Consider the following 16,903-nt stretch of genomic DNA (forward strand, 5'->3'; position numbering starts at 1 on the left):
ACTGTTAACACCCAGAATAAAACATGGATGTGTGAAGAACCATACAGCCCTAATATTATTAAGAAAATTTGTTTCTGCTGTGAAAACTTTTCTAAAGAAAAATCATAATAAAGCATATTCTAAACCTCTTTTTTCTGTGCAGCTTGTGAAATTGGCAAAACGCTTGAAAAAAGAGAAAGTCAATGTAGACATTATTAATTTTGGCGAAGAGGTAAGCATATTTTTTTTCTATCAAGATGGTGATAGATATTTTTCTGTTCATAATTTTACTGAGCAGATCCATTACTGGTCTGAGGAGCATTACTGAATTTTATACTTTCAGGAGGTGAACACAGAAAAACTGACAGCATTTATAAATACTCTGAATGGAAAAGATGGGACAGGCTCTCACCTAGTCACTGTACCACCTGGTCCGAGTCTTGCTGATGCTCTCATAAGTTCACCAATCCTTGCTGGTGAGGGTGGTGCAATGTTGGGTTTGGGAGCCAGTGATTTTGAGTTTGGAGTAGACCCAAGTGCCGATCCTGAACTTGCTTTGGTAAGAATCGTTTTGTGTTATTTTTGAAAGCCATTTTAAGATTTTAAATTGCAGGGGCTCAGCATTTTGAACTATTTCAGACTCCTACAGCAATTACTTTGTTGTATATTTTGTGTTAATTGATATTCAGTTTACCAAATAAAAAGTATATAGTGTAACCAAATACACATTAGTACTCCCTAGTCATTGTAGTAGTCAGTCAGTCAGTCAGTCATTGCCTAACCCGCTACATCCTAACACAGGGTCACGGGGGTCTTCTGGAGCCAATCCCAGCCAGCACAGGGCGCAAGGCAGGAACATACCCCAAGTAGGGCACCAGCCGACCGCAGGGCACACACACACACCCACACACCAAGCACCCACTAGGGACAATTTAGGATCACCAGTGCACCTAACCTGCATGTCTTTGGACAGTGGGAAGAAACCAGAGCACCCAGAGGAAACCCACGCAGACATGGGGAGAACATGCAAACTGCACGCAGGGAGGACCCGGGAAACGAATCCAGGTCTCCTTACTGCGAGGCAGCAGCGCTACCACTGCACCACCGTGCTGCCCCTTGTAGTGTAGTTGTGTTTTTAATTTTTCCTCAATTTTGATGGTGTTTCTTCAGGCCCTGAGAGTGTCTATGGAAGAGCAGCGACAAAGACAAGAAGAAGAAGCACGGCGTGCTGCAGCTGCTTCAGCAGCAGAGGCTGGCATTCCAACAACTACTGGTGATGGTATGTTGACATCTGCTTAGTGACTTTTAACATTATTGTTCTGAAACTTGCTTGCTTTCTGGATGGTGGAGATGATCATTTTCTCCACCCAAAATAGCTAGATGTAGTTTAAAAATAAAGTTTAAGATTTATGTATTGAGTAGGAAGAAAAAAGACTCTTAATTGTTTTAATCCAAAAATCCATTCTTCAGTTTCTTCCCTGTTTGAAGTAAATAATAGTAAATATAACATCAAAAGCAAATAAACTATAAACTATGAGAATAGTAATGTACAGTTGCAATTTATTTATTAAGGTAAATGCGTTTGTTAGTTGCGAAACTTTGGGCACCCATTCAGTTGTGAGGTATCAGAACTAGTTATTAGGTATGCTCCGATCAGGTTTTTTAAGTCCAATTTCATGTTGCTTGTTCAACCAATACCAATTCTGATTTTCCCCCCCCACCCCTTTAAAAAATTTTTTTACACTAATCTCCTGCATAACCACACAAACAGAAGTCTTATGTCCTATTTTAAAGTGTATTTTTATATTTAAACATATAGACCATAGGTGTTAACTATACATTTTTTATTAACAAAGTGAAATTCTGTAGGCTTATTGTTCAGCGACCATAAAATGGTAAAATAAATCAAATTTCCTTAAAATACATACTTCAACTAATAAAATATGTACAGATATATTTAACCATAATACATATGGCATAAATGAAAAGAAAATTATTCTCCTAGTTTCAAGCAGTCATATTGTTTAGTTTTTTCTGTAATGTGTCTGTCTGAAACAAGGTTTATTTATAAAAAAGTAGTTTTCACCATTTCTGTAACAATAACAAAAAATATATATAATTTCTCACATAATCAAATAATTGATATTGGTAATTAAACACTGCTTAAATGTAAGTATGCATGCTTTTTAAATATTTTTTGAACTACAGCTTTTTGCTGTTAAAATGTACATTTACTATATTTATACAGGTGTAATTATAAAATATGGATTACCATTTTAATTATGTAGCACTTGTTTCTTACCAAAACATTTGCTGTATGACACACAGCAACAAATAATAAACACAGTGCAAATCTTTTAAAAAATGCACATTGTTTACTAAGCAGCAGTTTTAAATTCATCTTTATCTTTTCTTATTCTAATTAAAATTGTAAGCTGCTGCACTGTAATTAAACAAGCATGCTGCCCAACCTCAGTTGGTGTCTGTTTTAATTTAAAGGACAAAATAAAGGTCTGAATTCATTAAAGTAGCCATTTGTCTAGTTGCACAGAATGACTTCTCTGATTACTTTGTTCAGTGGTTCAGTTTATTACTCCTTTCTTTAACTTAAAGGCTAATATACCAATTGCCTCTTGTTCACTGATAAACCAAGCTTCCATTTGCTGCCCTTTGTTTACACTGCAGGAAGTTTGCTGCAAAAGAAGTTAAAAAAAAAAAAAAAAAGCGATGGCTCAACTACCATAATAGTTTATGTAATGGAGCACTGCAACTAAATTACCACAAAGCTTAGAAAAGTAGGGGCAGAAAATACCGATTTTTGTGATAGGCTTTTTACTTTTTAACCAATCACTGATCAAGTCTTTTTTTTTTCTCTCTTTTTTTTATACAAACTAAGTACTGACTTAGAGTATCCAAAAGCATGGCACTTTTTTTTTTTTTTTTTGTAATCAATTAAGTTTTAACAGTACTCGTTAACATTTTTATAAAAATGGCAAATATGTAATTTTCCCAGAGGTAACAAAAACTTTGTATGGAACTGTATAAGAATTTTAATAAAGGCATGTTATAGATGTAAGCATAAAACTGTCAAATCCTTTTTTTCAATTTTGTCTGTTAGTATCTATGTTAATTTTGAATTATTTGCTTAAAGCAAAATAAAAGTCTTAGTGGATACTTCTGGGTCTTTCTGCATTCTCTTTCATTTTACCTTAATTGGAAAAAATCATCCTTCTGTGGTAAAGAACATAAACTATAAAGTATTGTGTATTACAACAGTTAACAGTAATACAACAGTTAACAGTAATGTCTAAAATAAATTGTCCTTGTAAATATTTTGATCCACAAATTATATTTTCCCAGAGTAACTGTCTTGGTCAAATGGTGTCTACCACCTGCTCCCCCATAGATTGTATTTTTAGCACAGTTGGCAGCTGCATGCTGGCACGGAGCATCCAAGTGCTAGAGACAGTTAATAGAATAATATTTCTATGCTCTTCCTCTTTTATAGTTTACATTCTGTTTAGATTATTCACCCTTATTTATACTTCAGTAGCCCACAATAAAGGTTTACCTTTGAAGGTTAATAAATGCCTTACAACATCTTTACATTAGTAGGACTACTAGTTATTAGACCAATTGCAAAAGGGTCTTGAAAATATAGATTTATATTGACCTGTTTTGTTTACACTCACTAATGTTCAATTTTCATAAGTTTGTGGTTACACTGTACATGTATATTATACTATAGTAATAAACATTTTGGTTTCTTCTGGGTTCAAAATACTATTCACACTTAAACTATTTAAACTGAGCATTAGGAAATGAATATGATATTATTGATATTATGATAACATTTTTGGCCATAACCCACTTCTACTTAGGTTAGGTTCATTCATGATTACAAATTGTCTCAGTATGAGTGTAGGTATTTGTGCGAGTGGGTCCTGCAATGGACTGTTTTGCCCTGGGTTGATTCCTGTCATTTTACTTTTGCTGCCAGGATAGCCTCATGTGCACACAGTTTAAAAAAAAAAAAAATATTCTGTAGTATACACAGTTGCATTGAATAACTTGGTTTGTTTTTCTTCTTTTTTTATAAGTGTGAAAGTTGTCTTTCTTTTTAAAGACACGTTTTTAAGGATTTTTCCTTGGTGTTAGCATATGTAATAAACTCAGAAGAAATGAATAAGTGTATAGCTTCTGTCTCTGTTTGGCAGAATCAGATGAAGCCCTTCTGAAGATGACTGTTAGCCAGCAAGAGACAGGAAGCACCGGCCTACCTGATTTCAGTAGCATGACAGAGGAAGAACAGATTGCATATGCTATGCAGATGTCTCTTCAAGGGGCAGGTAGGTCTTTAATCTCCTTATAATGAGTCAGGTGGGAAATATGTTGGAGTAATCGGATAACTGACTAAAAAATATTTGCTTCTTAGACTTGGTCCCAGAATGTCTCTGTGCCTTTTTTGCAGTCAGGTTATTAACAATGGAACAATATCTGTCTACAATTAAATATTTTTACATTTGTGCCAGCATAAAAATTAATTATGTGTTTCTGTGTTAATACACTAAGAATGTAAGCAACATTTTTGCTTATAGGAACTGTTTGATTTTCCTAAACTTATTTTCTGAAAATTTTGCTTTTTTTCACAACATAATTTACAAAACGACCATGTTATGTTGAACTCAGAGTAATGAGTGAAGGTTAATTAATAGCTTCTCATTCTGTCTGTAGGTTCTGTACTATAAAGCTGGTACACAAGGACAAATTTGTTGGCACACTTACTGTTTATTGAAAAAGTGCTATATGTATTTTCAGAGGTGGCTAGATGAAAAACAATTGTCCCATGTATACTTGCATGCCTTTGATATGTCATCAAGTAAAGCAAATCAAGTGTGAAAAGAGATGAAGTATTGCCTATTCTACAAAGATAATTTAAAATGGCCTGTACACATTTGTTGGTACCTCTAGAAAAGATAATAAAATATTTGGATCAGAGTGATTTTTCAAACTAGCTCTTTTCTTGAATTAACATTACACATGTCTCCAATTATGCAGTCAGTCATTCAGCTTATTTAAATGGAAAAAAGTAGTCAGAGAAAGAAAAGGAGGGAGTTGTCTGAGGAGATCAGAAAGAAAATTCTAGACATTCATGTTAAAGGCAAAGTCTATAAGACTTCCTCCATCAACTTTATCTTCCTGCAACAATAATTGCAAACATTGTTAAGTTTAAGGTCCATGGGACAGTAGCCAGCCTCCCTGGACATGGCCACAAGAGGAAAATCAACCCCAGAAATGGCAGAAGAATAGTGAGAATGGTAGACAAAAAGTCAAGGACAACTTCCAAAGAGATACAAGCTGAACTTCAAGGTCAAGATCCATAACTGTCTGATTGCACCACCTGTTGCTTTTTGAATGACAGTAGGTTCAATGGAAGAATACCCAGAAGAACATAAAGCCAGACTGGGATTTGCTTAAATGCATTGACAAGTCACAACCCTTCTGGGAGAATGTCCTTTGGACAGAAAACAAAGGTGGAGCTTTTTGGCAAGTCACAATTGCACTATGTCCTCAGACAAGAAAATGAAGCTTTCAAAGAAAAGAATACAGTACAGTATATACACACGCATTTATGTAAGATTTTATAAACTTAAGTATTGATGTCTGTAGGGATGTAAGGCAATTTTGCATTTTCCTTCCTTGTAATTCTGGTTTTTTTTTTCTCTCATGTGGAGAATTTGGACAGGCTGAAAGTGCTGACATGGATACCGGAGCTGCTATGGACACCTCTGAACCAAACAAGGTACTATGGTCTTTATATATTATATAGAAAGTAAATGTATGCTAAACAAGAACATTTGAAGTAATTGTCTCCAAATTATATTGCCTGATATACAATTCACCACTAGTTTGAGTTTAGTTATTATTGCTCTAGATAGGCTGTAATTAAAAAAAAAAAAAAAACATTTGTTGTTGTGATTTTTTTTCTGATCATCCCAGTTTGAAAGGTATAACAGGTGTTCAGTTGAATCATGGAAGTATTGGATGCACAACTATCGAATTTCAAAACATACTCAACACACTAGCTGTTACCATATTTTGGTATACATTTAATTCCAAATCACCCCAGTGTTACCAAAATAACAAATAGAAGTAACACAAGGCCTAGTGGTCTACCCTATTTATAGTTTCATACTTTACATTTAAATTATTATTTTTAGTTTAGTACTTTGATACTGTCATGCGGGGGGTGGGGGTATTGTGAGCCTGGCTGGACATGAGGGTCCTATTACAAAGCATGCAATCCCTGTTTCATTCCCATACTTGAAAACTACATACCACCTTTACTATGGCAACTGACCTATTCTGACAGATGACCGTTTTAATACGTGTTGCTTTCTTAAGGCCGAAGTGTTCATTTAAACCGTTAAGAGCAAGGAATACAATGTACTTGAGATAAAAATCTGTTGAATAATGGAAGAGAGGAAATAAAACTGTAGACATATGAAATTCTGTACCAGATGTACAACTACCAAACATCAGATGACACTTGTATGTTGAGCTCTGTGAGCATAGTGCTGCTCCTTGCGTTGTATGTCTGATGCTAGGGAAGCCCATACCAGTATCATATCAGCCGGTGTTTACAGCATGTCTATATTCGATTCTCACACGACTTTCCAGTATCACCACCATTCATAAATGGCTTGGTCACTACTTGTTATACTAAACTACCTGTACTTTATTATTATTACTTTTCATTTATAGCTAGCCAATTAGTAAGTTTGGGTATTGTTTGCATTTACCATTTTATCTAATTATGCCAGATCTATCTGTGAATAAAGTATGAATAAAATGCAAGCTTCCCTTCCAAATAGTCTTTTTTTATTTTTTATTTATTTATTTTTTTTTTTTAGAATGCTTGAGGTTTAATTTTTAGTTCCTTTTTAAAGTTAAGGGGAAATTTGAACAAGTGTCAGTGGCTGACTTTCTTTTGTCATTCTAAACTGAACAGCTGCTTCTTAAATCATGTCATTCATGTTATGGCTTAATTACTGTAACAATGCTATACTTTTGAATTGAAGACATACCTTAAAGAGTACTGTCTTCAATTCAAAAGCATAGAAGTTTGGGAAATGTTTTTTCCTGCTTACTATGAATGATGCGTTTCCAGGAAGTAGCTGTGAATAATATTTTTAACCAAAAAAAAGCGTTTATTTTGCACATTTTGAGCTAATGACTGGATAAGAGACATGTGGATTATGCAGCACGAGTAACATGAGGTTTCTTCTTTGCTCCAAGGACTTTTTCACATTGTTTTCCACAGTATAGAATGGGTCACCATTAGGCTCCCATTATATTCTAGGCATTTTTCTCTCATTCTGCATAAAAATGTGAAACAAAAAATTTTTCTCAGCCACTTCTAGGGGCTACATGGGGTAAGTAAGACTTAAATGACATTTGTGAGTGGAGTATTCCTTTAAGCTGGGTCTACTGGAGAAAACAAAACAAATTAGCATTTTAATATTCAATATGTAGCTCATTGCAGTGTTTTTGTTGCAGTTTTTCCCCACTAAATAGTTATTGTAAACACAAAATAACAGAATTCTAAATGCTTTCCCACATTCAACCTGAGTGACAAATGGGGCCTAAAACAGGCACAGTATAAATTCCTTACAAAATATTTCTAAACTCATTTTAAGGGGTTTGTAAATGAGGCTTTCAAGATAAGTATGTACGTGAGGACTGAGCATCGTGGGAACTGCATCATTTTAAACAGTTTAGCTTTTTTTCTGCAGGAGGAAGACGACTATGATGTTATGGACCCAGTGTTTTTGCAGAGTGTGCTGGAGAACCTTCCTGGTGTTGACCCCAACAACGAAGCCATCCGTAATGCTGTGGGATCTTTAGCATCACAGGCCACATCCAAGGATAGCAGTAAAAAAGAAAAGGATGAAGAGAAAAAGAAATAACTTTTTAATGTTTCTTTGTATTTTTGGGAAGGGAGTGACACGGTTTGTTTAAAGGTATAGGTGTCATGACCCTTCAAGAACATGTGGACATTCTCTTTAATGACACCTAACTGCCCCATCTCTTGGTGCCCATTTGTTACAGACTACAGCAGCTGCACAGTTCTCTTTCATGCTGGTTTTTTTTTTTTTTTTTGCTAAATACCATCTTTCTTCTGTTGTGGTTTTTTTTTTTTTTTTTTTTTTCATGCAGAACCTAAATAATTGACGTTTATAAAGTACACAGTTTTAGGTCTTCAAGTGGAAGGGAAATGTTAACATTCTGCCAAGTGTAAAATATCTGCTTCATAGCAAATGTGTAAACTAGAATGTCAGAAGTGAATGCCCTTGATATCTATCACAACTTAGCAGCACTACCTCTTTCATAAAAGCTTTTTTATAGCTAATCAAGGATTTAATTTTGATCATTTAAATAATGTTCCTCCAGTATATAAAGTAAAATACCACATTTTCATTTACTTTTGTTTCTGGTGTGAAATGACTTTGGTTTTGCCCTCTGGATTAATTATTTCTGCTAAGTTATCCAGATATTATTACATCAGGTGTGTTTTACAAGTTCCATAAATCGGTGCAGTGGAAAACTTGACACCTAAAGACACTAAAACCAAGGTACATAATTGGAATTTCTAAGAGAGGCAGATGGCAGTACAGCGATACATGCTCAGTATTTTTGCCGTTCATCAAGTTTATTGTGTTTTATTTCCCTCTACCAACCCTCTTTTTTTTTTTTTTTTTTTTGCATACAGTGGGCCCATATTTACCTGAAAGGTATGAAAGTGTACCAGTCATGAATTTTGAAGCCAAGATATTACAGGCAACTGTGTATATAAATATATATAGAAAGAGAGAGCATTCTGACATTTAGTTAAATCTAATACATATTGCCATTGCTAAAAGAAAATTAAACTATGTACACAAACTATTTGCTTACTTCTTTTTATATGGATATTGTAGAATATAAAAATAACTCCACATTTATATGCACTTAGTGTAGAAAAAAGCTGAGATATGTCTGGGTATGAGTTTGAAGAATCATTTGCTTTGGACCTTAATTGAAAAATGTACTTTGCTCATTGTACCCACAGCACTATTGATGGGATTAAGTGATGCCTTCCTTCCCTCCATTTACAAATTAAACTGTTCATAATGATTGTTATGTAGGCCTGGCTGATATCCTCTTAATATACTGAGAGTGCAGCCCAACATTAAGTGGGTCTTATTAATTCATTTTTTTGTTTTTTTTTCTGGTTAACATTTTTTATACTGGCCACAAAATAATTCTGCCGATAGTTGGGGATTGAGACCTGAGGTCTTTCTCTTAGTCTTGACTGTATATGATCTGGAAATGTTGAACAAAGACTGAGAGTGTGTGTGTGTCCATTGTCAAGCTTAAAAAAATGAAATTAAAATAATTAAGCAAAACAATCTTTTGGAATCGCTCTCAATGTGTTTTATGATTGTGTTAAGAAGCACGATGATATATGGGTTTTGGGTTGGGCTTGCTGGAGAAAGGGTGGTTAGAAGAAACTTCTGTGCTTTGTGTTTTCAGAATCAAAATTCACTTTATTGTCCAGGTACACTAATGTGTACTATTAATTTGTCTTGATAATATCAGTGCAGGTGGCGCAGTGGGTAGCGCTGCTGCCTCGCAGTTGGGAGACCTGGGGACCTGGGTTCACTTCCCGGGTCCTCCCTGCGTGGAGTTTGCATGTTCTCCCCGTGTCTGCGTGGGTTTCCTCCGGGCGCTCTGGTTTCCTCCCACAGTCCAAAGACATGCTGGTTAGGTGGATTGGTGATTCTAAATTGGCCCTAGTGTGTGTTTGTGTGTGCTTGGTGTGTTTGTGTGTGTTCTGCGGTGGGTTGGCACCCTGCCCGGGATTGGTTCCTGCCTTGTGCCCTGTGTTGGCTGGGATTGGTTCCAGCAGACCCCCGTGACCCTGTGTTCGGATTCAGTGGGTTGGAAAATGGATGGATGGAATATCAGTGCAACATACAAGGATAACACCAGACCATAAATATAAAGAAGATAAAATATAAAATTTAATGCAGCATACATGGGCATTGTGAAAAATTAAAAGATAGTTGAATTAAAATATCCATGCAGTCTAGTGTGCAGGTATACATAGATACACTCTGCATAGACTGTAATTAAAAAAAACAAGCATTTCTTATTCTAATTTTATATGGTCTTATTTTCACAGTATACAATTTTATTAAGTAGCTTGTTGCTCAGGAACCTACCAGGACATAATTGAAAAAATAATTTTAATCAACAACATCTATGAAGTATTGAACAAATTGTTGAAAAAACACGTAAAACATCTTAAAAGCTTAAAGCTGACCTGGAGCAATCTGAAGTGATTGTTTCAACCCCTAATGTACGCCGCACACAAAACTGAGAAGGTCTTTATAGATGGAGGTCCTGGAGAACCTCACTGATCAAAGAGCACTATAAAAAGGCCCTACTGGTGTTTGCTCAAAATGACCAAACTTGAGAAACCAAACTTGTTTTGGGAAGATGTCCTGTGGATTGATGAAACTAAAATAGAGACCAACAAAATGTAGCTTAAAAAGAAAAGTGCACGTTCTCCACAGTTAAATGTGAGTGTTGTAGGGCAGCTGTGCTGCCACATGAAATCAGCTTATTAGAGTGAAATGTGCAGCCCATTGTCAGAAGATCAGGTTTGGGTTGAAGGCCAGGGGGTCCACCAGCAGGACAATATCCTAAAACCCAAATCCAAAGTTTTCCAGTGCCTCAAAAATGTATTTAGCTGCTTCTAAATGCTTACATTTTTAAATTAGTTTATTCTAAATTTGCATTCAGTGTTCCTTTTCTGTGTGGTATTATTTTTGTTATTCATTAACCTAACCCAATTTGAGACTTTCCAAAGACTAATGAAACACTTTAATTATATGTAATAGGACTTCAGCTATCATGTACAGTGGATTTGCAAACATTCCTAAAATCTTTTTTTTTGGGTTTGTTCTGTTCTGAGTGTTGCTTGATGTGCGGAATTTTTAATTTAAACAATTTTAGCTCATAACAAAATGAGAAAAAAGCGAAAGGGTCTGAATACTTTCTGAAGGCACTGTAACTTGCAGTATAAACAGTATTGTTTGACCAGGCCATGTTTAGGGATGCCATAACAAAGGAGTGTAATACTTAAGGAATTGGTTAACTTCTGCTTGCTTACAATAAATTAAAGGGGTTTCCATTAATGATTTTTTGTGTTGATTTGTAGCAAAAAGTCCCAATTAAATACATTGTTGACACTGTAGAACAATGTAATGTGGTAGTTTATCTGTACGCTGCTCATGCTACATTAAATGTTACTAGTTGTGCTACTTATCTAAGACGAGTTGAAATCTTAGTAGTCAACATTCACATCATTATTAAAGTTTTTAGTGCACCATGCAATGCATACATCTCTGTTATATGCCATTTGGCATGAGATTCGTAAAAGCACTGTAAAGGTTTGTGATGTGCCATCTACTGGAATGACAGAGACATAGCAACTGGACAGACACCAATACACTTATCTTTTTATTAAGGTTAATGTCTATTCTATGTCTATGCCCTGAAAATATTCAGTCCCTTGACCAACTTGCCAATTTTACTAAATAACAAATGCTTTATTGCGATTTTGTTATCTGATAGTTTTATTTCAACATGACCTTGTTTTATGTTAGATAAAAAGAATGAGTTCAATCCCTGTGATGTGAAAATTCTTAGTTTACAATTGTCAAATATGGACAAAAATGTGTCTTGGCCAGTTATTATTGTAATTGCCACATCGCTACTCAAGCTGGGAATCTGAAAGAAAATTAAGACAAATGGATTCCAAAGAAGTAGGACAACAGGAAGAAAAATATTCGAGTGTTAGGATTTCTTCTCCTCTGTTCAATGCTTCTGTTCTTACTCCTGTTCAGTGCTTGCATATGGACTGGATGTTCGGCAGGGTCATGGGGTCCAGCGGCTGTGGGTCATCTGTTGGTGAAGAAAGATTCACTGAGCTTGACTTTGCTGATGATGCTGTGACCTTTGTGGAGTCAATGGAGGCTCTGATTGGGGCTCTTGAGAGACTGAGTGAGGAGTTTGAGTGTCCTGGATAAAAACCAAAATGCAGGCCTTTAATGACCTCTTGGGCACAGCCATCAGCAGTGTGTCTGTCTGTGGAGAGAGTGACGACCTTGTCGAGAGGTTTACTTACCTTGGCAGCAACATTCATGTCTCTGGTGACTCTTCCTATGAAGTCAGTAGATGGATTGGGAGAGCATGGGGGGTCATGAGGTCGCTGGAAAGGGGTGTGTGGCACTCCCAATATCTTTGCAAAAGAACGAAGGTCCAAGTGAGTCCTGGTGCTTCCTGTCTTGCTATATGGTTGTGAGACATGGACGCTATCCAATGACCTGAGATGAAGACTGGACTCAGTATTTCAGTACTGTGTCTCTCCGGAAAATCCTTAGGTACTGCTGGTACCCATTACCTGCATTGTGAGGGAGCATCAGTTATGGCACATCATCCATGAGGTGCGATTCCCCGAGGGTGATCTGGCTCACAGGATCCTCATTTTTGAGGACCAGAGTGGCTGGACCAGGCCAAGAGAATGCCCGTGTAATACCTTGCTGTGGCAGATAGATGGTCATTTGTGGAGGGTGAGATTGGATCGTATGTCTGCCTGTAGTTTGCCAACCAGGATCCTGAGTTGTTTCGTCGTGTGGTGGGTGCAGCAAAACGCTGTACCAGTGCATGCTCCCTAACCTGACTTGACCTGACCTGTTAGGATTTCCCAGTGAGCAATGGTGGTTTATTGATCAGAAAATGCAAGATATGTCAAACCACCCAGACACTACCCAGGAATGGTCATCTGTCAAAATTCTCCACACTGACAATGAGGGGTCTTGTGAGAGAAGCAACAGAGCAGACAACAGTCACTGCGAAGGAGCTCCGGACTTCAAAGGTGGAAAGGTGCTTCAATCAAACATATCAAGAGTTCAGTATAAAACAGGCCTATAATGGGAAGGTGGCTCAAAACAAACCAGATGAAAGAATGTATATAGTTGCTTTAAAAAAGGAACATGAGAATCACCTAGTTGCTTTTTGGCTAAGAATAGCATACCATACCAAACCTTCAGGGAAGTATGATAGTGGCAGCATTATGCTGTGGGGTTGCTTTTCAACAAGAACCGAGTATTTAGTTAAAAAGGAAGGAAGCATGCTGCATGAAATCCTGTTTCATTCCGATCCCTAACACTAGGCTGATGGAACATTGGAGTGGCAGAAGGACCAAAAGTTGAAAACGTTGGCCCAGTCAAAGTTCTGGTATCAATTCAAAACAGAATCTGTGTCACTATTTGAAAGATGTGGTGCACAAGAGTCATCTGATCTCAACAACCTGGAGCAAATGTGCTGGGAAGAATGGGCCAAAATCATTCCTGAGCAGTCCGCCAAGCTGGCCCATACTTGACCTCCAAAAGATTTTTGTCTTTGCTGTTACTACTGTCTGCGGTGGGTTGGCACCCTGCCCAGGATTGGTTCCCTGCCTTGTGCCCTGTGTTGGCTGGGATTGGCTCCAGCAGACCCCCGTGACCCTGTGTTCGGATTCAGCGGGTTGGAAAATGGATGGATGTTACTACTGTGAATGGTTTTTCTATGAAATCTTGAAGTGTGGGGATGCAATACTTATTTGAATGGGATATTTACTGTGTATTTATCTACTCAACGTTGCATAATGGCTCTTGGTAAACCTGAAGTTGGATTGAACATGGATGGACAGAAAAGCGTCAGTCAGCTCAGTGACCTGCCGTTGGGACAGTTTGTGTGTCTGCAGATTTTTTCTAAACAGTTTAATAACTGGCGGCTAATTCTTGCTTTTATACAGTATATCTTTCTTATTTGGCAAGCCTTTTAATGCTTTCATTCTGCATTTAAAAATTCACTGCATTTCTTGATTTAATTTTAAGAACTTAAAATGTCTATTTATTCCCACAGTTATGAATACATTCATTAGATATTCTGTGCATTTATCCCACCCAATGTGATTTGGGTTGTGGTGCTCCCAGTGCCTGACCTTTAAGATGCCAACACTGAAAGGGCTGCTTACGAGGAACACTCACACACACACACCTACGCCGAGGTAAATCAAAATCACTGCATGCGTGTCGTTTGAATGTTTGATCAAAACACAAGAGATGGAGAGAAAACGTGAACGCAACACAGAACGGGAGTACACCAGGAATCAAATGTGGTGACCTGCCAACTCTGCCATCACACTGACCTTTTTTTTTATTTCTGCTTTTTGTTTGATCTATTTCTTTAGTATTTGCTTATATGATTGTGTCTAAATAATCCATCCATCCATCCATTTTCCAACCCGCTGAATCCGAACACAGGGTCACAGGGGTCTGCTGGAGCCAATCCCAGCCAACACAGGGCACAAGGCAGGAAACAATCCTGGGCAGGGTGCCAACCCACCGCAGGACACACACAAACACACCCACACACCAAGCACACACTAGGGTCAATTTAGAATCGCCAATCCACCTATCCTGCATGTCTTTGGACTGTGGGAGGAAACCGGAGCACCCGGAGGAAACCCACGCAGACACGGGGAGAACATTCAAACTCCACGCAGGGAGGACCCGGGAATCGAACCCAGGTCCCCAGATCTCCCAACTGCGAGGCAGCAGCGCTACCCACTGCGCCACCGTGCCGCCCGTGTCTAAATAATGATAACTAAAAATAGCAGATACAGGAGGAGCAAATGAAAACAAAAATGTTTTAACTTTTCTGTTATTTTTCCACTTGCTTATTAGTAAGTTGAGGGTTAAGTTACTAAAAACTGTCATCACCAATATACTAACAACCCAACTGTGCTTCACTCAATTAGAATATGGAACCAACGTTGGAAGTATTTTAAGATAGAGAAGCTTTTATCTGTGGCACCTCTGCATGAGAACCACCTTTTTCCACCCTCTCAAACGTACGCAGTTTTTAATGCCTGGAAAACATTTGGGATTAAATCACTTAGAGATCTTTATATAGACAACATCTTTGCATCCTATGAACAATTACACTCCAAATTTCCAGCAACACATTTCTTTCACTACCTTCAAATTAGAAACTTTGTTAAACAAAACCTGCCCAACTTTCCTCACCTCCCACGTACTTCTATACCAGAAAAAATATTGCTCAGTCTTGAGGACTCAGACAGCATTTCTGTAATATATACGTAAAACTATTTTACAGTCTCTCCCTTTCAAAGATCCAAGAGGACAATGGGAAAAGGATCTGTTACTCAACATCTCAGAAAAGGAGTGGAAGGTAGCAATGCAGAGAATCCACTCGAGCTCCATATGCGCAAAGCATACAATTATTCAATTTAAAATTATATATCGAGCGCATCTCTCTCATTTAAAATTGTCCAAAATGTTTCCAGGGCAAGATCCAACCTGCGAACGCTGCTATCAAGCTCCAGCCTCACTGGGTGATATGTTTTGGGCCTGCACCAAATTAACATCATTTTAGACAAAAATCTTTAAATGCCTTTCAGACAGCCTTGGTGTCATAATCCCTCCTAACCCACTAACAGTTGTGTTTGGTGTACTTCCAGATGGGCTTAAAGTGGAGAAGGACAAACAAACTGTAATTGCCTTTACTACACTACTGGCAAGTAGACTTATCTTGCTCAATTGAGAGAATCCTAACTCACCTATTCTAAGTCAGTGGGTAACTGATGTTATATACTATTTGAAACTGGTAAAAATCAAATTCACACTTAGAGGATCTGTACAAAACTTTTTTAAAACCTGGCAGGATCTAATCAATAATATTTTAGAATAAGCTTTTACATTGAGGAAGCAGGTTCTCTCCCCTCTTTTACTCCACTTATCTCTCTTCATTTATTATTTTATCTATTCATTTGTCTTTACTAGCATAAAGTTTTACACTGCTGGCCTAGCTCTCTTTCTCGGGGGTTGATTTGTTTCAAACCTTTTTCTTTTTTTTTTTCTTTTTGTAAAACTCGAGTTATGTGTATGGAGTGTTATTTGATTTTGAAAAATTCAATAAAAATTAAAATATAAGTTACTAAAAAAACATTCAAATATGGAAATTGTCATTAAGAAACAGGAATATAACCAGGGTATAATTAAAAGACAAGAGTACAGGAATAATGTGTTGTTCCAGAATGGAGTTTCATGTTACCAAAGAACATTAAATGTTCTAACAGTGTAATGTGTGAGAATATTTGTCAGCTTGCAGTTTTGCTTTATCTATTGTGAGAATGTTGTGGTCAGCATTATAATATGCTGCTTGAGGCTAACATCATTGTGGCTCTAACAAACACTTAGTGTCAAATGTTACAATGGCTACCAAGAATGGGAATTGCAAATTGTGGGCCTGTTGTCCATACCTTTTCCAGGAAATACACAAATGTAGCCCCATTACATCTCTTGAGATGGTGGGAAAGCATTGATATGAATGCTGTGATGGCCTGATGCAAAAGCTTCTCATATTCCATGGTGTTGTTTCTTCATGTTGATACGAGAATGTGCTGCAGTATGTTAGGCCCACACTCACTAACCCATTGAGTGATTGTAACATTCTTGGATTCCTACACAGGCTATAAGAGCTTCCCAAGATTACCTTCATCTTTTCAATAATATTCAAGCCTGAGGATTGTGAAGGCCAGTTTACAACATGCAATGAAGAATTTTACTGCACTCTGTATACATAACAATAATGAAACCATAATGTTAAAGGGGAACGTGTGACCCTCTAGTAGTGGTAATGAGCATAACAGGCTTCCGAACCTAACCTTTTGTATATTTGGCCAAGCTGCTCTCCTGTGACTGTTTTTTGGCCAGTTTGCATTTGTGTGTATTTTTCATGTCTG

The 16,903-nt window shown here is 37.2% G+C and overlaps 1 protein-coding gene across 1 annotated transcript in view; it reads left to right on the top strand.

Moving 5' to 3' along the window:
- Nucleotides 1-9,431, top strand: part of LOC114645523 (putative PIP5K1A and PSMD4-like protein) — a 148,305-nt gene extending 138,874 nt beyond the window's left edge. Inside the window, exons 20-25 of the mRNA XM_051922585.1 lie at nt 143-211; nt 323-538; nt 1,150-1,258; nt 4,197-4,328; nt 5,715-5,782; nt 7,776-9,431. Coding sequence (XP_051778545.1) covers nt 143-211; nt 323-538; nt 1,150-1,258; nt 4,197-4,328; nt 5,715-5,782; nt 7,776-7,949 — 768 coding nt within the window. The 3' untranslated portion in view covers nt 7,950-9,431. The remainder of the gene's footprint in view (nt 1-142; nt 212-322; nt 539-1,149; nt 1,259-4,196; nt 4,329-5,714; nt 5,783-7,775) is intronic.
- The last annotated feature ends 7,472 nt before the right edge of the window (nt 9,432-16,903 follow it).

The sequence above is a fragment of the Erpetoichthys calabaricus genome, chromosome 2 (assembly GCF_900747795.2).
Source record: "Erpetoichthys calabaricus chromosome 2, fErpCal1.3, whole genome shotgun sequence".
NCBI lineage: Eukaryota > Metazoa > Chordata > Cladistia > Polypteriformes > Polypteridae > Erpetoichthys > Erpetoichthys calabaricus.